This window comes from Perognathus longimembris, chromosome 23, assembly GCF_023159225.1.
Source record: "Perognathus longimembris pacificus isolate PPM17 chromosome 23, ASM2315922v1, whole genome shotgun sequence".
Lineage (NCBI taxonomy): Eukaryota > Metazoa > Chordata > Mammalia > Rodentia > Heteromyidae > Perognathus > Perognathus longimembris.
Window position 1 is genome coordinate 809,632 of NC_063183.1, and position 22,661 is coordinate 832,292.

Sequence of the window (22,661 nt, forward strand, 5' to 3'; positions counted from 1 at the left end):
TAGTGAAAATCCAGAAGGGGGTTGTAAGCACAACTCAGCTGGTAGAGCACCAGCCACAGAGCAAAAGCCAGATAGCAAGTTCAAGTCCCCATCTCAGACAAAAAAGAAAAAGGGAAAAAAGAAAGTCCAGAAGCTGCAAGTGAAATGCTGGCGGTGGTGAGTGCAGGACCTGGGAGGCCTGGGGATCTGCCCCTGCTCCCGAGCTCCTGCCCATCCCCTGCTCCATGTTAGGGCAAAAAGGCAAGTCCACGCTGCCAAACCACATTGGAGTGTTGGGACATAGGGACATACCAAGGTGCTCACAGGAAAGTATAGACATCTATTTCAAATTTTTGTTGGAGAAGACTGAGAAAAATTGTTTAAGGCGAAGAGGAAGAATAGAGAATACAAGACATTGTGTACAGTATGAGCCTGTGCTCTCGGACGGGGAGGGCAGAACAAATAAGAGGTGCAAAGTGCTGCCATTCAGTGAGTAGGGCTTGGGAGTAGCTGGGGGTCAGCCCCCTGTGGGTGTTCCATGCTGACCTGAGTCCGACCCCATGCTGAGCCAGCCCATCCCATCTGAGGTCTCACAGGCAAGGCCCTCAGGAGGGAGGCGCCCATGCAGCCTGGGAGCTGCCACCAGCTCCTCCAGGTGGCTCAGGAAGAGAAAGTGGTCTTTAGCATTACCGTAGAGGATGCCACAGGCCCTGCCTACATCCTTTGAAGAGAATCCATGGTCCCCGTCTGGGAAGGAAGCACCACAGCAGAAGAAGGTCCCCGAGACACCCAGCTTGGCCCATGTTTCAAGAGATACTATCTTCTTCCTCAGGGGTTGGGAGGTAGAAGGAAAGGAGGACTGTGCCTCACACTGAATGGTGGCAAAGAAACCTTGGGAGATGGAGCCAAAGTAAAGAACAGATTAAAACAAAATAAAACAAAACCGTGTAAAAAAAGAAAAAAAAACCTCAGCTTTTGAGAAGAGCTGATGTCAACTGTGAGGCTAGAGGTGAAGCAGGAGCAGTGGTTATAGTGGCTGCATGGGGAAAAGCCAGTCCTAGTCAAATTGGATTCTCCTTAAAATCACTGGAACTTCATGCAACAACAGTTAGCAAGCTCTGGCTCTGCCTAAAATGTTAAATTCCTGGGTGAGACACCCAAAGTCCCGTAAGAAATATGTAGCCAACCGCTGAATAAACTGGACCAAGTCCCCAGGGCAGAGGTGCGTGGGTCCCCGTACTCCAAGGCTGGCAGAGGCCCCCACCCCCACCCCATGCTGCACTTCTGCCCCCACCCTGCAGAGAGGGACAGGGAAAAGTCACCCAGAGGAGATGCTGACCTTTTGGCCTCACCAGGTTTCTGAAGCCAACTCAGTGGGGAAAGTCAGGTTCTCAGAGCATGCCACAGCAGAGAGCTGAGTGGCGCCACACCTCAGGGTCTTCCGCCCAGACCCACCTGACCAGTCATGAGAAAGACCACAGGGGTCAGCACCCCACAGAACCTGAATAGCACCCACACCACCAAGGTCTTGGAACAGAGGAAAGAGCCTGAAGAGACACACAACTAGGACCCCTGTAGTCCTGGGTGGGGGCCACATACAACTAGATGACCCCTGAGGTCCTGAGTAGGGCTGTGGACCCAGGAAAGGGAAAATTAAGGAAGTGTGACTCATGCATGGATGCCAGTTAACAAGAAGTGCAGTGAATGCACCACACCAAACAGAACACTAACAAGGGGGACTGGCTGCACATGGCTCTGACCACTCTAAAAGATAAAGCTTAGTGAATGCAACGCGTCTCCCAGGAGAGCAGTTGCCAGCCTCAGCCCGCAGGCAAGCCGACATGAACGGTGGAGACACTGGTCCAGGATAGGAAACGCTCCCTGTGCTTCTGGCCACAGTGGGACCTCACTGCCGAAGTGACTGGCCAGTGCCTGGCACACAGCCCAGGGCTCCAGCAGTAAACCCACAGCCAACCACACTGCAGTGTGTGGTCAGCACTCTGGCAGAGGCACCCTCTCCTTTACTCTGATGGAGAGAACATGTGCTCTCAGTTCCCTCAAGATCATTCTGTAACCCCTGGCCCCCTGTGCCTCAGGCAAGTCAGCCCACATGCCATAGCATGGGGCAGCTCACATCCTAGCCACCTGCCGGCTCTCAAAGCCAGGAGTGGCTGGTGACACTTGCCTGGTGCCCTTGCTGGACAGGTGAGCAGAACCTGCCTGAGAACTTGAGAAATACCAGCAACCCATGCAGGGAGCCACAGCCCCCATCTCCTCTCCAGCTCTCCTGCATGGCCCTTTGACCCACTAGTCCTCACTAGTCGTCTGGGCCATCCAAGTAAGAGAACCAGACACCTGTCCGCCATCACAGACCAAAAGGATGTTTTGTAGAACTAGTTTGTCCATGATGGGGGGGGGGGGCGCAGGTGAGGCTCTGACATCACTCCACGGCCTGTGATGCGAGGGATTGAAGACAGCCCCTGGTGAGTCATGAGATGTAACACTCATGTCCTCCAACATGTCCAGTCTTAGCCCAGCCATGTCCATGGCAGATGAGGAGGCCACAAGTTCCAGAGCCCAGCCCAGTCTATCCACTGAGGATCAGGAGGCCACGAGCTCCAGAGCCCAGGCTCGCCTAACTGCAGTCCCACACTGCTCAGGGATGGGGCCTAGACATGATCTTGGTTCTATGGACCAGATCCTGAGTCCATGCCTTCTCCCCACATCCACACATAATGCTCATGTTCTCAACCCAAGTCCACATGTTGTGCTCAGGTCCTCTCCCCACGTCCATGCAGTGTCCATGTCTTCTCCTCATATCCACATGCAATGCCAGGCCAACCCATGTCCACACATGGTGTCCAACTCCTCTCCTCACAGATCAGGTAGGCATATATACAATATCCAGAAAATGTCCACTTGAACCATGAGTCTCCTTATTTCTGCCTCCTAAGTATCTGGGACTACAGCATGAACCATTGGTACCCAGCCAGAATATCTTTTCTTTAAAAAAACAAACAAACAAGATTGTATTTTTGGCCACAAGCCTTCAGGAAAAACTTAACTGTGGTGCTAATGCTTCCTAACTGGTGTATTTCAGACTTGATTAAAAGAACTAAGTTTTGGGTGACACAGAGGCAGCAAACTATGTACCCCGCCTCCCACCCCACCCCAGCCCCTAACCCCAAGTTGCGCCAGGTAGAGAGGAACTCTGATGTCTGCAGCTTTGGCTGTCAGCAATGACAGACACAAAAACTCTCCCTGGGTCTGGGGAGGAACAGCAATCTTACAGGAGCAGCTTCTAAGGAACCGCTAAGAACCCCTGCCCCAGGTCCTAGGCTGGCTTGCCTGAGGGGCCTTACTGAGAATCACTGCCCCACATCCCCAGATGGCTGGCCTGAGGGGCAGCCATGCTCCAAACGGGGAACAGATGGAACAGCAAGCCCCTCCTCCAGTGCAGGGGGGGGTGCACAAGCCCATAGCTGGTCAGAGGACAGCATGGACATCAAGGGCCAAGTGGGAGCTCCCACCTCCACCCTTGCTGTTTGAACAGAGGCCATGATTAACCAACTCCACTCCCCTGGAGGAAACCCACCCATCTTGATGCCAGCCACCATCCCAGCATCCCCACTGTGGAGTAACAAACACAGAAATCTAACAGAACACAGGCCCATGGTGGAGCAAGTGGCTGCCACGAGCTGCTACTTTCATCTTCTGGTAACACATAGCTTAATTTACTGTTCTGCATGGCTCAGCCACACAGGATATGCCAAGATGTCCCTGAGTGTCTCACGGAGTGACAGCAGTTCACTCAGTCTCACCCAGGCCCTACACACATGAAGGCCCCATACCCTCTGGGACACTCAACACCACATCAGCCTCCTACATGATGCCTGGGGCCTGTAACAGCATCCAGGAACCTGCATACCATCCGGACCACCTAGCACCATTCAGCCCATTGTGCCACCGCAGGCCTGGCACAGCCGCTGTGATCCAGACAGGAACCCCAGGTCTCATTACAATAAAGCCCTTCGGCTCAGACATTGGATGTAGAGGCCACAAATGTCTGTGCTGAGAAGGGTGGCCCAGACCTCAGGCCCAGAGCAGCCCCACAGACCATCAGGATAACGCAGAAAGGCCAAGTGGAAGTCATCTCCAAGGTCACATCCCCACAGTCTGCTTAAGGTCCACCATTAGGAAGGTCAGAGCCATGTTCAAGGGTCCTTCAGGGGGCAGGTCTGCAGAAAGTCAAGCTCTCGCCAGGCCTGCTTCTCAGGAGGACATTCAGCTCTTGAATAAAACAAGGCAAGGAACTCCCAAGCCATTCACATCTGACATCTCCACATAGGGCCCATGTCCTCTTTCCATGACCACATAGTGCCCATGTCCCCCTCCCAAGTCCACATAGTGCCCACAACCTTAACTCACATCTACACATAGTGTCCGCATCCTCTCCCATATCCACATAGAGTGCCCATCTCCTCCTCCCACATCCACACCTACTGTCCATATCCTCTCCAAATGTCCACTGTCCACGCCCTCTCCCCACATCCACACACAATGCCCATGTTCTCAACCCAAGTCCACACATTGTGCTCAGGTCCTCTCCCCACGTCCATGCAGTGTCCATGTCTTCTCCTCATATCCACATGCAGTGCCAGGTCAACCCATGTCCACACATGGTGTCCAACTCCTGTCCTCATGGTCACACAAAGTGCCTGTGTCCTTTCTTCACATGTCCACATATCCTCTCCCCACATGACTCCTACATAAGTGCCCATGTCCTCTCCTTATGTCCACAAGGACACCAAGTCCACGTCCTCTGCCCACGTCCACATGGATACCAAGCCCACGTCCTCTCCCCATGTCCACAAGGACACCAAGCCCACGTCATCTCCCCACGTCCACATGGACTCCAAGCCCACGTCCTCTCCCCACGTCCACATGGATACCAAGCCCACGTCCTCTCCCCATGTCCACAAGGACACCAAGCCCACGTCCTCTCCCCACGTCCACAAGGACACCAAGCCCACATCCTCTCCCCATGTCCACATGGACACCAAGCCCACATCCTCTCCCCACATCCGCAAGGACACCAAGCCCATGTCCTCTCCCCACGTCCACATGGACATCAAGCCCACGTCCTCTGCCCACGTCCACAAGGACACCAAGCCCACGTCCTCTGCCCATGTCCACATGGATACCAAGCCCACGTCCTCTCCCCACGTCCACAAGGACACCAAGCCTATGTCCTCTCCCCACGTCCACAAGGACACCAAGCCCACGTCCTCTCCCCATGTCCACATGGACACCAAGCCCACGTGCTCTCCCCACGTCCACAAGGACACCAAGCCCACGTCCTCTCCCCACGTCCACAAGGACACCAAGCCCACATCCTCTCCCCATGTCCACATGGAGACCAAGCCCACATCCTCTCCCCACATCCACAAGGACACCAAGCCCACGTCCTCTCCCCACGTCCACATGGACATCAAGCCCACGTCCTCTGCCCACGTCCACAAGGACACCAAGCCCACGTCCTCTGCCCATGTCCACATGGATACCAAGCCCACGTCCTCTCCCCACGTCCACAAGGACACCAAGCCTATGTCCTCTCCCCACGTCAAGGACACCAAGCCCACGTCCTCTCCCCACGTCCACAAGGACACCAAGCCCACGTCCTCTCCCCACGTCCACATGGATACCAAGCCCACGTCCTCTCCCCATGTCCACAAGGACACCAAGCCCACGTCCTCTCCCCACGTCCACATGGACACCAAGCCCACGTCCTCTCCCCACGTCCACAAGGACACCAAGCCTATGTCCTCTCCCCACGTCCACAAGGACACCAAGCCCACGTCCTCTCCCCATGTCCACAAGGACACCAAGCCCACGTCCTCTCCCCACGTCCACAAGGACACCAAGCCCACGTCCTCTCCCCACGCCCACATGGACACCAAGCCCACGTGCTCTCCCCACGTCCACATGGACACCAAGCCCACGTCCTCTCCCCACGTCCACATGGACACCAAGCCCACGTCCTCTCCCCACGTCCACAAGGACACCAAGCCTATGTCCTCTCCCCACGTCAAGGACACCAAGCCCACGTCCTCTCCCCACGTCCACAAGGACACCAAGCCCACGTCCTCTCCCCACGTCCACATGGATACCAAGCCCACGTCCTCTCCCCATGTCCACAAGGACACCAAGCCCACGTCCTCTCCCCACGTCCACATGGACACCAAGCCCACGTCCTCTCCCCACGTCCACAAGGACACCAAGCCTATGTCCTCTCCCCACGTCCACAAGGACACCAAGCCCACGTCCTCTCCCCATGTCCACAAGGACACCAAGCCCATGTCCTCTCCCCACGTCCACAAGGACACCAAGCCCACGTCCTCTCCCCACGCCCACATGGACACCAAGCCCACGTGCTCTCCCCACGTCCACATGGACACCAAGCCCACGTCCTCTCCCCATGTCCACATGGACACCAAGCCCACGTCTTCTCCCCACGTCCACATGGACACCAACCCCACATCCTATCCTCATGTCCACATGGATATCCAGCTCATGTCCTCTCCCCACATCTACAAGGACACCAAGCCTATGTCCTCTCTCCACGTCCACAAGGACACCAACCCCACATCCTATCCTCATGTCCACATGGACATCCAGCTCATGTCCTCTCCCCACATCCACACGGACATCTACCTCATGTCCAATTCTCACACATTTACAGATACTGACACTGTCCTGCTTCCTAGGCAACCTGAGGTACCATTTCTTGGGAGACCCCAACACTCCCACCTGTGGACCACAGAGTTGTCTTTGTGACTTCCACATGCTCCATTACCACCTTTGGTCCCTGCCATCAGGGCCAACTCTGATTCATGACCCAACACTGTGCCGGCACTGGCTGGCAGGGAAGGGGAAGGAGTAGAGAGGGCATGCCTCCAGGTCAAGCTCCTCCCTGTGTTCCTGGAGAGGCACACACCCTCTGCCACTGCCTAGCCGATGTGAGGCCATTGCTCTGCACTCTCAAAGGAGGGATGTGAGCCAGCTTTTCAAACCAGAGGCGCCTGAGATGTGCCCTGCAGAGAAAGACACCCACACCATGATGGCTGACAGGCCCATAACCACAGACTTCCCCACTTCCACTTACCAGACCTGTCCCACGTTGACCAGGGACAAGTAGAGGACCCAGAGAACAGCCATGAGGATCATGTTGGCACAGCCAGTCACCAGGATAAAGGCTGAGATGCCCAACCCGAGAAGGGCAAAGAGGTCCAAGTTGAAGTTCATATTCGACCAGTCTAACAGCCAGAAGATGGTCGGCGCATAGCTCCAGGCATCCCAGCTGGCCTGGCCCTGGAAGTACTGCTGGACACTCTTCAGGTACAGCTTACAAGGAAGCAGGCCTCGGTCACCAATCAGGGCCTTGTTCTGCTGGAAAGCTACCAAGAAGGCCACACCTGGAAGAAGAACACAAGGGAATGTGAGCAGCAGGAGCCTGTGGGCAGCATGGATGCTTTCCAGACACACGGGGTTGGGGGGAAGAGAAGGTAGCACAACCGACTGGTGGTTTGACATCTGAACTACACTCTCTTGAGTTCCTGGGGCAGGCGTGCTGCACGTGTGTGATGTGTCTGCTTGCGTGTGACACAGGCAAGCTGACAGGAGACTGCCCACTTATCCAGACTGTATGAAATGTGCACTTTTCCAATCCACCTGGGAACCGCCCTGACACATCACCCCTCCTCAGGGCACCCTTGCTGCCTCTGGACATGGCACTATGTAGATGCCACTGCACAGGAGGCTGAGCAGAGAGAACGCTGGGCACCATGTGCAAATGTCAGAGATGCTGTGCTCCATCAGCACACACAAGCCTGCTGCCCTCCTGCAGAAGCATAGTAAAGGCTCCCTACAGCCTCTGCCAGGCAAGAACATGTGCTGGAGGGTGCATCCCACAGTACAACACACAGCCAGCACCCCTCAGTGCCAGATGCCCTTCTCCCGGCACAATGCAACCCCAATATACAGGATTACAATGAAAGGTGAAGTTTTCTCTTCCCAACTTAATAGTTCAAGAAAATTAGGTCAAGCTCTGGAGAAAACTTCCTAATTACAAACAAAAAAAAAACCCAAAACATAGGGAGAGATTGGACTTAGGTTTGAGAAGTCAGATGCCTGGTTAATGTCAACTCCTATGGTACAAGCAACTGAGCAGGAAGAAACATCGCAGACATTGCAGCAGAACCAACCTGCTTCACAGACTTGGGCCCTGTGAGGGGAAGTTGCTTTGCCAGAACCTGCCTAGCCTCTCCCTGGGGCCTGAGCCTAGGAAACTTCACCTTGCCAAGGATAGCTGGAGACACCTTAGAAGGGGCAACATGTTTTTTTGTATTTGGGGCTGGGTGAGGCTCAGGGACAGGGAAATTTTTTCTTCCTCTTTTTTCCCCTTTCAGATAAAAACCAGAATAGAGTTGCCCAGCAACTTGGCCTCTGTGGATTGCTTTTGCTGACAGCTAAAACCCTTGACACAATAACCCTGAACACATTTCCATCAGTAGAGGTGGCAGTGCCCAGCAGTCTGGCAGCATCTTATAGAGAGCTGTCAGGCCAGGCAGCAGGCTGGCTGGGATCAGCAGCCTGGAGAGAACAGCTCTCCGTCTCTATGTACCCAGAGTCCGAGAAAGCTCAGCACAGCACCCAATAGGCAACTCTAAGGCTTCTTTCTGGAGCTTTCCAGGGAACAGCTAAGAGCAGGAAGCATGGGTGCGGGCAAAAGTGCTACCACCAGCGTCCTATGCCTTGCGTAGCTGAGGGAGATCCAAGTGAGCTCAGGAGGCGGGGGAAGAGACAGGGAAGGGGGCAGGGCCAGGTGAGCGCAGAGACAGGGGCAGGGCCCAGGTGAGCACAGGGGCGGGGGCGGGGCCCGTGTCCGGGGGAGCGCCGGGGTCAGCCGCCCACGAAGAGAGAGGAGTTCCAGGAGAGCTCGGAGGGGCGGGACCGCCCCGAGGACTGGCCCGGGGATCCCCGAGCCGAGGACTGGCCGGGGAATCCCACGCCCCGAAGACCGGTCCGGGCGCCCCCGCGCCGGGCAGGGCTGTGGGAGGCCGGTGGCCGCCTGCGCCCCCCAGACACTCACAGTAAACGAAAGCCAGGGCCCGCAGGAGCACGACCCGGGTCAGCCAGAAGGTGCCCGCGCGCAAGCGGTCGGGGCAGCCTGCGGGATCGCGACCCGGCGCGGGCGGCGGCGACCCAGGTCCCAGGCCTGCGTTCCCGACCTTCCTTCTCCTCAGCGACTCCTTGTGCGCAGCCATTTGCACGACGGACTCCGCGCCTGCGCGAGGACGCGCGCGAGGCCCCGGCCTCCCGCAGGCCCCGCCCCATATTCAGACCCGGCTCACTGGGCTCCCGGGTTTGTTCCTCCCGGGGGCGCGGCGGGAAGGAGACAGTGGGTGGCGCACTCTGAGGATCCGGATCCTGTGCAAGGCTAGTCCAGGCCAAGCAGCAGCCAAGCAGAGGCTTCACCCAGAGATCCTGGGCTGGTGGCTCACAGCGAGCGTGTAGCTTAAGTACATGTATGAGAGGTTGATGGAGATACATTGTATACGTGTGGAAACATCACAATCTCCCCTTGTATAACGAATGTATGGTAACTTACAGAAAAACTCTAAAAATAGACCTACTTTATCCTGCTGTGCCATTATTGAAAGTATTTCTGAAGCAGTGCAAATCAATATGACAAGAAAGACTTGCGGGGCTGGGAATATGGCCTAGTGGCAAGAGTGCTTGCCTCGTATACATGAAGCCCTGGGTTCGATTCCTCAGCACCACATATATAGAAAATGGCCAGAAGTGGCGCTATGGCTCAAGTGGCAGAGTACTACCCTTGAGCAAAAAGAAGCCAGGGACAGTGCTCATGCCCTGAGTTCAAGCCCAGGACTGTGAAAGAAAGAAAGAAAAAGAAAGAAAGAAAGAAAGAAAGAAAGAAAGAAAGAAAGAAAGAAAGAAAGAAAAGACAATTGCAAACTCGTTATTGCAGAGCTGTTCACAATAGCTAAACTGTACAATGCTCAGCCAAGGTGCCCAACAAGGATGACTGGATAAAGACACAGCTCATACATGCTATGTTATATTACAAAGTCACAAAGAAACATCATGCCATTGGCAGAAAAATGGATAGAATTGAGAACACACTATTGAACAAGATAAGCCAAGCCACTATTGAGCAAGATAAGTCAAGTCCTGAACAGTAAATGTTTCACTCATGTGTGGAAGCTAGACCTAAAATACATATTTATGAACATTACACATGTATATAATACACAAACACGTAGAACATGAGTGTTTTGGGAGATGAGGGGAAGGAGAGGGACAAAGGAAGGTGGGGGATGAATAATTTTGAAATACAGTACAACCATGTATGAAGAGGACAGAGGGAATCTCAATGAATACTTGTTCAATAGGAGTTGGGAGGACTGGGAAAGAGGAAACAGTAGAAGGTATTTTCTTTTTTGTAAATATTTTTGTTATCATAAAGGTGATGTACAGAGGTGTTATAGTTACAAAATGAAGTAAAGGGTACATTTCTTTTTGGACAGAGTCACCTCTTCCTTAGTTCTCTCCCAGTTTCTCCCTCCTGTTCCCACATATAAATTGTAGTTTGTTTTCAAGTGTCTAGTGAGTACCACTTCTGCATTTGTTCACCTTTTGTCAACAGAGGGTATTCCGAGCAAAACATAGTGTACATTTATGTCTGAAATACCAGGTTTACATTGCTTGGTGCAATTAATACACACTAAAAAATCACAGGAAAGAAGACAGGCTCTGTTTGGGGGAGTACCAATGGGAAGGGAGGGGTTCTGACCAAGAGGGTGAATGAAGATGAGTATGTTTGAAACAGTTTGTTCACATAGATGGAATAGAGCAATAGTCCTACTGAAATTCAAGAAGGGTAGAAGGAGAGGAGGGAGCACAACAGTGTGAGGCTACTGGGATATAACATATGGAAATGTTACAATGAAACCCCCTTGTGCAGCTGATGCATACTAATAAGACACATTTTTTAAAACTAAGAGAAAAAGGCCACTGAGAAGTCAGGAGGAGGGAAGAACAGACACATGGCCTGAGCAGACCCTTGCTTTTGCTTTCTGATGGGGGAAGGCTTGTCACTGCTTGGAAGTGCACAGGAGTGAGGGCCAGCCCTAGGGTACTAGACTAACTGTGGGGCTCTTGGAAGATCATTTTTCAGCACACTTTGCATATTAGGCCCTGTTCCTTTGTGCATACTGCAGATGGCTGTCTTGGTTTTAGCATCTTCTTGCCTTTAGCCTTTCAACTTTTATCCTGCTGTTTTGACATCTAAATTACCAGTGCTTACATGGTCAAATGATCGGAGTTTACTGTTTGTTTACTCCTCACATCTGCAGGGAGTGAGAAGAGGGCAGGAACCAGCCACGAATACTGGATCCCCACCAAGTCTAGGCCAGAGCAGCACTTTCTGGGACCCCTCTCCAGCCTCCAACCACTCACCCTAGCCCAAATACTGGGATAATAGCATGTAAGTACATCTTGCAGTGTGGTTTATTTCAGTTCTTTGTGAGAGAACCTCCCTCAGGAGCTCAGCTGTGAAGTGTGACCCCTAACAGATGTTGCAGTGGGCAGTACAAACTCTGTCCGCATCCTGCAGTCTCTCCCAAGGGGCAGCATGTACCTAAGGCCATCAGGTCTTGGTATCCCAGGGACAGGCAGGCCAGAAATCTTGGGGTCCTGGGAGAGAGTCAAGATGGCCTTCCCCTCTAGGCTAGAGGGTTCCAGGTGTGGAGTGGCCACCAAGGCCACATGCGGAGGGCATCCCAAGCCTGCAGAACCAGCAGGTGGTGCCTGCAGGCAGAGCTGCAGAGGTGATGGAAGGCAAAGAGGGACAGCTCTGTCATCAGGTGTGACTCTTTGCACTGTCGTTCAGGTGGGGACAGTCCTCACAAAAGACCCTTTGTCCACAGCTTCCCCTGTGGGGGCTGAATTGTCCTCCTCACAGGAGGGCACAATGAGGCATTGTGCAGAGCAGAAAAGGGCCTCTTGTTTCAGCATCCAGCCCTCCAGCTCAGGCTTGGCCCAGGGCTCCCTCTCTGGGTTTGTCCAGGGTGGGCATGGCCAGTGGAAGGGTCTGTTGGGTGAGCCTGCCCTCTGCATCTGTGTTTCCTGCCAGGTCCAGCTTCCTGGGACTTTGTCTGGAACTGGCTGGAGAGCAAGTCACATGGGCAAGGCAGGCGCCAAGGAGAAGCTGGCAATGGCTGAATTCTCATCCATATCAGCCTGAGTTTAATCAAAAGTGCCCTGCGGTATTATTCACGGGCAAACAGGAACCAAGTTCTGATACAACACGGGGACAAAGCAGCCACGAGAGGCAAGGTCCTATCTCTAAGGGGTGTGGCAGGAGTAAGGAGGGGGAACTGTGAGTACTTGTTGCAGAAGATCCTTTGGGGACCCAAACTCCACATAGGAGATGGCATGGAATTGTGAATGTGTTAAGTGCTGCTCAAGTCTTCAGTGGGCTATGGCTATGTGAATTTCACCTCAGTTGGAACAACAAACGACAACACTAAGGTTGGATATGCCCAGCACTTGGAAGGCATAGCTCTCACTCGAGCAATGGGTCCTTCACTTACCCCAAGCCTGATTTTGTCAGACACTTCATAGTTGAAAACAACTTCGGATACAGCTGGGCCATGGGCCCTAAGATATGACACACAGAAAATGGAAACTGCGGGCTGGGAATGTGGCTTAGTGGTAGAGTTCTTCCCTAGTATGCATGAAGCCCCAGGTTCAATTCCTCAGTACCACATACAGAGAAAAGGCCGGAAGTGGCGCTGTGGCGCAAGTGGTAGAGCACTAGCCTTGAGCAAAAAGCAGCTTAGGGACAGTGCCTAGGTGCTGAGTTCAAGCCCCAGGACTGGCAAAGAAAAAGAAGAAAATGGAAACTGCCAGTCCAGTGGAAGCTGGGTGTGGTAGTGCACATCTGTGGTCCCAGCACTTGGGGAGACTGAGGCAGGAGGACCTCAAACTCAAGGTCAGCTTAGGCTACCTGTAGAGGTCCTGTCTTGGCAAAACTTAATACCCAGATGGAGCTGTCCATCTAGGAAATGCATGCATGGGTGGGGGCCAGCAGGCTGGTGGAGCCAACAAGACCTGGTCCCAGCACCCCTCAGCACAGGCCCTCTGTCAGCCCCAGGCTCTGCCTTGAGCTCTCAAGGTGGGCAAGGGAGGCTCCTGAGCTACCCTAACAGGCAGAAAGCTAGAAGAATAGGGTAGCAGAGGGGAGCGGCTTCAGGGACCCATAAAAAAGAATGGAGATAGGGAATCAGTTAAGAGGAGCAGCCTGCAGAGACCAGACTGGGTCTGTGGAGGCCGGAGCATGCCCACCCCTGGTTGGGCTCTGTGCCATGGCGGCCCACAGCCACCCCAGCACAGCCAAGGGGCTCCCAGCCCGCAGCTGCAAGATGCTTCCAAGAGGAAAGAGGCCCCTGTCAACACCTCGTCCAGCTGTCCCCAGGCACCTTGGACCACTACCCCCACTGCATCAGCGCCATTGCCCCTGACATGCAGTGGCAGCTGTCTCTGGCACCCGCCCGAGCCCAGCTTGGGCCCGCGTTGAATTGTACATCCTTCATTTACCCCCATTTTTCATGTTTTGAAGTCTGCTGTGGAAGCAGGGTGGGGCCCCACAGCACTCACATCTGTTACCTTCCCCTGAATAGGTGGTCACTTTGGGCTTCTCCCATCCCTGCTGTCCAGTGGCCAACACTGCCAGGGGGAGGCTGGCAGGTGCGATGAGCGGGCGAGCAATCATGTATGTACTGTGCCATTTGTGGGCCAGGCTGAGGTAGGGCCTCCTCTCCCACAGCCTAAGCTCACACCACATCCGAGGGGCCACAGATGTCAGCTGTGTGTTCCAGGGAGTGGAAGCAAAGCTCTTAAGGGGGTCTGGGAAAACAGGGGTATCCTTTTCCTTGTTTCTTTTTTGAAATTATGTTATGCACTATCAAAATCTTGGACAATGACCTGAAGTCAGAACCTAGAGGCCTGTGGCCTTGGCTCTGTCTTCAGAAATATATCCATCTCTGCATTGGTCATACATTGTCCCATTCATGCTATATAACCAACAGTCCCAAGCCTCCAATCATGTCAGCACCCAGTGCCAAAGCCCTTGTGTTGGCAGAGAGGCAGAGCCTGGAAGCTCCTGGCTCTTCTGCCTCCAGGAAGCTTGGTGCAGGACTGGCCTAAACCTCTGGATGTTGCTGCTGCTTCTGCTACCACGGCTACCAAGTGTGGGGGAGGAGAGGGCTGCCCCACATGTCAGCCTCTAGGCAATTCACTAATGCCTCCCTTGCACCTAGAAAATGGTGAAGGTGCTTTTATGGGCCTGCCTCATTAGCCAGGTTGCTGCGGGACCTGAACTCACTACAGTGGTTAGGACTGGAGCTGGCCCATGTCCCTCTTACTGCTCATGGGTTCTTCACGGTGTTGTGTTCATTCAAAGCCACGTGCCTCCCTGGCTACCCTGGAAGCAGCTTTTCTCTGAGGGGGCCAAATGTGCACTGTGAGCAAGAACAACTCTCGTTTGGACTCAGAGTCCAGCTTGCAAAGATGGACACAGGTACATACTGGCAGACCATAGGCTGGACTGAGGCTGCTTGCTTGCTTTCTCTTTCTTTCTTTGTAGTTGAACTCAGGCCTTGCACTTGTTTGGCTGCCTCTACAATTTGAGTCATGCCTCCAGCCTTGCTTTTTAATGTTTATTTTGAAGATGGAGTCTAGCATACTTTTATGCATGGACTGGTCTTAGAACTGAAATCCTCTGGATCTCAGCCTCCTGAGTAGCTTAGATTACAGGCATGTATCACCAGTGCCCAGCTTGTGTTTGTTATTTTCAAGGTAGAGTCTTACTTTATGTTCAGTTGAGCCTGGACTGTTCCTCCCATTTGCTTCCCTTTGTCACTAGGATGACAGGTGCACAACACTATGTCTAATCACTGGTTAAGATAGAGTTTTATGAAGGTTTATTGCCTGAGCTGGCCTTAAATCAAACCTCCCTGATTTCTGTTTCTCAAGTTCGCTGTAGCTAGAGCCTTTGCCACCACCTGTGGTTCAGGGTGTGGTTTCTGAATTACAAGGCCCACCTGCATCCTGTTCCTGGTCGACAGCCCCTCCCAGACCCTGCATTGTGTCTCAGTGTCCAGGAGGGCCTGGCATAGAGCAAGAGATGGAGAAAAGGGCCAGGCTGAGGTCAGGAGACCCAAGGACTGCAGTGGTACGAAGGTCCACAGAACATGGGGCTGGAGTGTGGAAGATGAGCACTAGGAATGGGGCTGGGGGCTTGAGGACCAGATGACTGGTGTCAGACAGAACAAATCTATTGGCATATGTATGTGGTCCTCACTCACCTAGGGATGGCTATGGGTGGAGCCCCTGGGATCTTGCCAAGGGTGATTTTGGCTGCAGGAACACTCTCTGCATGTTGAACAAGAAGTGCTGAACGCCAATGGTTGCTGTTGGAGTCAGCTGTGCTTGAACCCCAGTGGGGTGGAGAGATGGATGAGGACAGCCAGAAGCTTGGGGATCCACAGCAACAGATGCCAATGGGTGCGGAGCAGACACCAGACCTACCCTAAATGCATCTGTGGTTCCTGTGCAGGTGTCACTGCAGAAAAAAACAAACACTTGGTCAGGTTTTGCCCCTTCCCCAAATCCTTTCAAACTGAGCAGAGCCCAGGCAAGAAGTCCTACCCTGCTGTCAGTGGCCACCAAGACTGGTTTGTTTACCAGGAGTGCTCCTGGGATGCAGGGAGGGGGGGCCTACAGTGGAGACGCAGACAGGAAGGCACAGATGGGCTCACCCCACCTGGAGGCCGGTGGCACCTGAGGATCCTGGCCTTACAGCAGGCCTTATGTTGAAGTGGGCATGGAAGAGCAGCCCCAGGCAGGGACTGTTGGGAATACTTGCTGAATAGGGTAGGGCCTTTCCTGTGTGTGAGGAGGGGCCAGGAATGGATCATCAGCCCAACTAGAACTTCTGCCCAGCCAGCTCTGCATCCTTGGGACCACTGAACTAAAGTAGGGCCAGAAAGCAAGGTGCTTGGCCCAGGGCCCTGGCGTCTGTTAGAGAAGCTGGACTCCTAGGGGTCCCATGCAGGACCCAGTAGCCCCTATCCTGCTTCTCTGGCGACTTGGTGGGCGAGACAGTTGTCTTCAGGAACTGCTGCTCTGAATTCACCCTTCTCTACTTGTGCATCTTGTTTCTCCTAGACCAGCCAGTAATTAAAAGCATCAATTAATCTCTGGGATTAATGACGGATGGGATGCCAACTTCCCAATGCACTGCCCTTAACACAGAGACAAGAGAGGCCCAGGCCAGGGCTATGGACACACAGGAACATGCCGACCTGGTGTTCATGGGCCTCCCCCACCCGTGGACACAATGTCCCCTAACTCCTGGATGGGAGCCAACCAGACGGGCTGAGGGGGAGAAGGGCAGCAGTGGTGGCCTCCTCTGCCGCCACACTTGGCCCCACACAGACCCAGAGCTTCCTGGCACTGTCACCATAAGACAAGGGCGTGGAAAGGCAATGGAGCAGTCTTTGTGCCGGGGCTGGGCCCCTTCTCTGTGGCACAGACAGAGCCACCAGTCCATACCACAGTGGGTACCTCTTCTGGGTTTCCATTTGCTTTCTGAGGTGCCAGGGACCACTCCCTGGACAATTTCAGCTAGCCAGCCAGTCATTTCTTCCCTTTGAGATAGCAAAGCACTCCAGGTGATAGTCGTCAGGTCTGGGGGGAGGTCAGACGGACTGGAATTAAGCCAGCACCAGCAGGAGAGGCTGTGGGCAGGAGAGAAGATCTAGGAGAAGATAGGAGATTGCATCCTTGAACAAGGACCTGTGGCCTATGAGGTGGGTCAAGAGATGGCTCAAATGCTGCCCCCTTGACCATGAATCCATGGTGGCACTCTGTTGTCAAAAGCACCATGCGTTTGCTGCCTCAGGGCCTTCGTACAAGTTGGTTCCCACAGGGAGTGCTCTCTTCCTTCAGCTCTCAGATGAACTGTCATCTTGAACCTTCAGTGGCCCTCTTTCCTACAGCTGTGAGATGGCTCTGGTTGTCCCTTCCACAGATACCCAAGACAAGCATCCCCCAGTGGATGGTCCCTCAGGGTCTCAGGGGCTGAGGGGTGGTATGCGTGTGACCTGAACACAGAGACCTCCAGGGGAAGGAGAGCCAGGGCTGATGGTCGGTGGGGAGAGGCCAGCCTGCTCCTCACCTGTGCCCAGGGCTCTGGACTAGATGAGGGCCAGCGCTGGAGGTTGCGGTGGCTGTAGTGGGCACACCTGGCTGGCACGGTGGGGTGGAAGGCTGGCCCTGCAGTTCGGGCCGGTGGTGCCGGGCTTAGAAAGGTGCACATCTGGAATGTTCTGTGCCGACGTCACCCCCTTGAACCTGGCCACACGGGGAAGATGCTGGCCCTGCATCCATGGCTGTAACCCGGCACCCCAGGCAGACAGCCTGTCAGGAGACCCATGCCGGGCATCCCCACGGTCGCTGTCTGGGAGGGGACCACAGCGCCCGCCGCCGCTCCCAGGGGCTTCCAGGCCCCGGGGCCAGCTCGCAGGGGAATCACAGGCGGGTTCGGATTCGTGGCCCGCGCTGGCCTCGGGGGACCTGTCCCGGCGCCGACCCTGCGCTCTCTCTGGGGTCCGCCCTCCCCTTCCCACCACCAGCGCCGAGGCACCGCGGCCTGGCCTCGCCTCCGCCTCCGCTGGACCACCCAGGCCTCCCGCCAGGGCCTCTGCGCCCCCGCTCCGGGTCACGCCCGGAAGGCTCGGAGCCCCCGCGTCCGGCCCCGCCATCCGCCCGCCGCCCCAGGGACGCGGCCGCCCTGGCTGGCCCCGCCTCGCCTGAGTTCCCGCCCCCGGCCTCGCAGCCCGACCGGGGCGGTCGGGCTGCGCGAAGACCTCAGCTCCAGTCACGATTTGGATCGCGCGGGATCCAGACCAACCGGTGGTTCCTGCGGGCGCGCTGTGCCGAACTCGTTGGTCATTTTCGGCCTCGCACCTCGACGTTCGGGCTCAAACTGGCTTCTGCGGGCTGCCCGAGTCCCTTAGATCGGCTTCACCGGGCACCACGGGGCTGAGAGGCATGGGGAGGTCGGAGAGCTCCGCAGCCCCTTTCCTCCCCTCTCCTTCCCGCCAGGGGAAGTGGGCCGGTGCCGAAGGCAGGCTGCAAGACACGGGGCTGCAAGGCGCGGGCTGCAAGGCGTGGGGTTGCGGGGCGCGGGCTGCAAGGCACGGACTGGCGTGGGGCTGCCAGGGAGCAGGCTGCAAGGTGTGGGGCTGCGGGGCGCGGACTGCAAGGCGCGGGCTGGCGTGGGGCTGCTGGATGCGGGGCTGCGGGGAGCGGGCTGCAAGGCGTGGGGCTGCGGGGCGCGGGCCGGCGTGGGGTGGCTGGGCGGGTCCCCCGCCAGGGCGGGGCGGGGCGTTAGACTCCGCCCCCAGGAGCCGGGCGCGGGCCAACCGGGACCGGGGGCGGGGCCTCGGTCCCCGCTTAAAGAAACTTGTCGCGGGCCCCGGACCCGGGACCGAGTTGCGGCGGCGGCGGTTTCGGAGCGGTTCGGCCGTCGCGGGAGGAAGGTTGGGCCGCGCGCGGCGACCTCGCGCCACAGAGCGCCGACCCGGGCCTGGCCTCAGCGCGCCCCTCCGCGCGGCCCCGATGCTGGACATGAGCGAAGCCCGCGCCCAGCCACCCTGCAGCCCGTCGGGCACCGCCAGCTCCATGTCGCACGTAGAGGACTCGGACTCGGACGCGCCGCCGTCCCCCGCGGGCTCCGAAGGCCAGGGCCGGGCGGCGGGCGGTGGGGTCGGCGTCCGGGGCGAGGCAGAGGCGGCGGACGAGCGCTTCCCTGCCTGCATTCGCGACGCCGTGTCGCAGGTGCTGAAGGGCTACGACTGGAGCCTGGTGCCCATGCCGGTGCGTGGCGGCGGCGGCGGCTCGCTCAAGGCCAAGCCGCACGTGAAGCGGCCCATGAACGCCTTCATGGTGTGGGCGCAGGCGGCGCGCCGCAAGCTGGCGGACCAGTACCCGCACCTGCACAACGCCGAGCTCAGCAAGACGCTGGGCAAGCTGTGGCGGTGAGTGCGGGCGGGCCGCGGCGGGGACCGGCCGGCCCCACACAGGGCTGGGACGGGTGGCAGCGCGCCTTGGTCCCGGGCTGCGCTGCCAGTAGGGAGCTGGCGCCTTGTGCGGGAGCCAGCGAGTGGGTGGAAGGAAATACTTCGGGCGAATGCAGCGCTCTCTCCTCTCCCCAATGCTGCGGAATCGGGGTCCGGGCTGTGAGCCGCAGCCCCAGCTGGAGGCCGGTGGGCACAGGGTGGGCACCGAGCTGTGCCCTGGAGATGTCTCCTCCCGAGAGAGGACCGGGACTCTCAGACGCCCCACAGCTCATGCTGAGGGTGTCCAACGGGGCTCCACATTCCCAGCCCAACCCACTCTGCCCCTGGGTGGAGAGGGAAGGGAGGAGTGAGTGTGAGTTCCGGCAGTTGTGTGGATGTAGTTCGACGGCAGAGGAGAGCTTGTCTCAGCACAGTCTCCTCTGCTGGAGCTTATAATAAAGGTGGACAGGAGTGTGTGCCGGTCTGTCGGTTTTCTGTCTTCTGTTTGGATCTGGATACAGGCATGGGTTGCTGTGAACTGGCCTGGACAGCCCTGCCCCAGAGGTGGTTAGAGGGAGGCTAAGACTGGAAGTCCAAGGGGTTTTGCTGTGGCACGGGTTTTGCTGTGGCACCGGAGGCCTGGGAATGGAAGCATAGGAGTGCCAACCGGACCAGGCATGGTTCTGGGTAGCCTGGTCAGTGTGCAGTGTGGCTCTTGTGGGGTCCTGCCTGCTGTCTCTAGCTTCCTGGGAAAGCCTGGAATGGGGAAAGTCAAAGGAGGAAGGGGGAGGGTTTGGGTCTAATTCGTATTGTAAGCAGGAACCCCCCACCAAGCCTTCCCTGAGGGCTCCAGCCTATGGGTCCCTGCTGGGGGGGGGCGCCCTGGCACCCCAGCCCGTGCTCCTGGCCACTGGACACCATGGGGCTCACATGCAGCACCGGCCAGACACAGGTAGCACTGGAGCTGGGTTGCCATCGCTGCCTTGCTGGGTTTCTCTGCAGCTTGCTGAGTGAGAGTGAGAAGCGTCCATTTGTGGAGGAGGCTGAGCGGCTTCGTGTCCAGCACAAGAAAGACCACCCAGACTACAAGTACCAGCCTCGCCGAAGGAAGAGTGTGAAGCCGGGCCGAAACGATGCGGATGCGGGCACAGAGCTGGGCCACCACCCTGGCGGGGCCTTGTACAAGGCTGACTCAGTCCTCAGCGACTCCCACCACCACAGCGACCACACAGGTGAGCTCTGGGGCCCCACGGAGTCTGAGAAGCACCATTGGGGAAAAAGGCAGTCTGAGGCTGAGCCATGGGGGAGGAGGGGGCTTCTTCCAGGGTAGGCACCCAGACAACCAGACTTGCCCCCAGTTGCAGCTGTTCCTGATGTACCGGGGGAGGGGGGCTGCCTAGCCTTGCAAATCCCATCCTCTGACTGCTCAGCTTGGTCCAGTGCTCCTGCGATGGATGTTTTCAGCTAGACTCAACCACACTGTCTCCTGTGTGAGCTTCCACCCACTCGGGGTCAGGAGCCCTAGCTTCAGAGTCAGGCTGATGGGTGGGATCCTGGTAGCCAAGCAGCTGCCCTAGAGCTGCCTGAGACCCTGGCCTCAGCTTGCTCGGATGTGACTGGCTTGTTCACTCCAGTGGGCCTAACAGTTGCAGCTTCTTCCCTCCCCACACACACACCGGCTCCTTGGGGAGGGCCCTGAGCTTCCTGCAGAACACTGCTGGGCAGAATTTTCTCTGCTGAAGAGGTCTGGATCTGAGCCGGCAGGAATTTCTGGGAAGTAAAGAAACAAAAAGCCGTTGATTCCTACCTGCGGCAGTTAGCCGGGCTGCCCATGTGGCCGCCGGTCCCACCCCAAACCCACAGAGGAGGCATTCATCCCTGCAATGTGCTCTTCTCCTTAGGCCACACCCACGGGCCGCCCACCCCACCCACCACCCCTAAGACTGACCTGCACCCTGGGGGTGCTGGGGGCAAGCAGGAGCTGAAGCTGGAAGGCCGCCGTCTGGTGGACAGCGGACGTCAGAACATCGACTTCAGTAACGTGGACATCTCAGAGCTCAGCAGCGAAGTCATCAGCAACATGGATGCCTTCGATGTCCACGAGTTCGACCAGTACCTGCCCCTCAATGGCCACTCTGCCCTGCCTGCTGAGCCTGGACAAGCCACATCTGCCAGCTCTTACGGAGGTACCTCCTACCCCCCCTCAGGGACAGCCAATGTTGGGGCGTCTCCTGTGTGGGCCCACAAGGGAGCCCCATCAGCTTCAGCATCGCCCACCGAGGCAGGACCCCCACGGCCGCACATTAAGACGGAGCAGCTCAGCCCCAGCCACTACAGCGACCAGTCACAGGGCTCTCCCGGCCGCTCTGACTATGGCTCCTATGGCACCCAGGCCAGTGTCACCACAGCCACCCCTGCTGCAGCTGCCAGCTCCTTTGCCGGTGCGCAGTGTGACTACACTGACCTGCAGGCCTCCAACTACTACAGCCCATACCCTGGCTACCCACCCAGCCTCTACCAGTACCCCTACTTCCACTCCTCTCGCCGGCCCTATGCCTCGCCCCTGCTCAATGGGCTCTCCATGCCGCCCTCCCATAGCCCCAGCAGCAACTGGGACCAGCCCATGTATACCACGCTCACTAGGCCCTGAGTTACCACTGAACCCGGGGGGATGCACTGTTCTTGGGGGACAGCTAGGGTCTCCAGGTCTCCCAGAAGTGTGCACTAGGGATTGGGAAGTCAGCCAGGCTGCCTGCACTCCAGCAAGTACCTGATGAGCCTATGGGAAACCAGCCTTTGTCCCGGTCCCAGATGCCCTTGCCTTGTGATCTCCAAACTTCTGCCAGCAGACAGAGCTCTCTTCTGTTTCCTCTTGTTTAACCCCCCCGCCCCCTTGTGACTGCTGATTCCAAAATGACAGCCATTCCCCCCTCTATGAGGACCCATGAGGTAGCAGTGCCTCTGGGGTTTACATCTTAGTACATGAAAGAGGACAAAGGAAGGAAGGGTCCCTGAGCTCTCCAGGCCAGGCAGGCTCTGGTCCACACCAGCCCCAGCACTCCTGGGTCCACGGGATGCTGTGTGGTAGCCTCAGCCCATCCAAGGACATTTGGGATGCATTCGTTCCAGCATCTCTTGGGACCAGCTGGGAGATGGAGGTTGTTCCTTATAGTCAGTGATCTTCCTGGCAAGGTTTGGCTGAGACGAACATGTCTGTTTTTGTGTGTTTATTTTTGTTTTTGGTAATTCGTATTTTTAAAGCTTAAATGTGTTTGTTTTGAAAGCTGTTAAAGACATATTTATGTTCTGTATTATTTTATCTTTAATTAATGAAGTAATTTGTGCAGAGAGTAGAATTTAAAACAGTAAGAAAGCCAGGGAAGCTTTGCAAGAGGGGTAAGAGGGAGGTGGAGTGGCAGCGTTCATCGGTGTCATGTCTGTGGCTGGGCCTTGGGGAGACCCTGAGCTCCA

General features: G+C 56.3%; 2 protein-coding genes across 2 annotated transcripts in view; one reads left to right on the forward strand and one right to left on the reverse strand.

Moving 5' to 3' along the window:
- Lmf1 (lipase maturation factor 1) overlaps nucleotides 1-13,837 on the reverse strand; it is a 55,819-nt gene extending 41,982 nt beyond the window's left edge. The window contains exons 1-3 of the mRNA XM_048333061.1: nucleotides 13,732-13,837; nucleotides 9,131-9,325; nucleotides 7,145-7,454 (exon numbers count right to left, since the gene is read on the reverse strand). Of these exons, the coding sequence (XP_048189018.1) occupies nucleotides 7,145-7,454; nucleotides 9,131-9,325; nucleotides 13,732-13,837 (611 nt within the window). The remainder of the gene's footprint in view (nucleotides 1-7,144; nucleotides 7,455-9,130; nucleotides 9,326-13,731) is intronic.
- Nucleotides 13,838-18,655: 4,818 nt separating this feature from the next.
- Sox8 (SRY-box transcription factor 8) lies at nucleotides 18,656-21,840 on the forward strand. Its single transcript, XM_048332694.1, has 3 exons — nucleotides 18,656-19,169; nucleotides 20,193-20,422; nucleotides 21,092-21,840. The coding sequence occupies exons 1-3, from the start codon at nucleotides 18,751-18,753 to the stop codon at nucleotides 21,838-21,840; spliced, it is 1,398 nt and encodes a 465-aa protein (XP_048188651.1). The 5' UTR covers nucleotides 18,656-18,750.
- The last annotated feature ends 821 nt before the right edge of the window (nucleotides 21,841-22,661 follow it).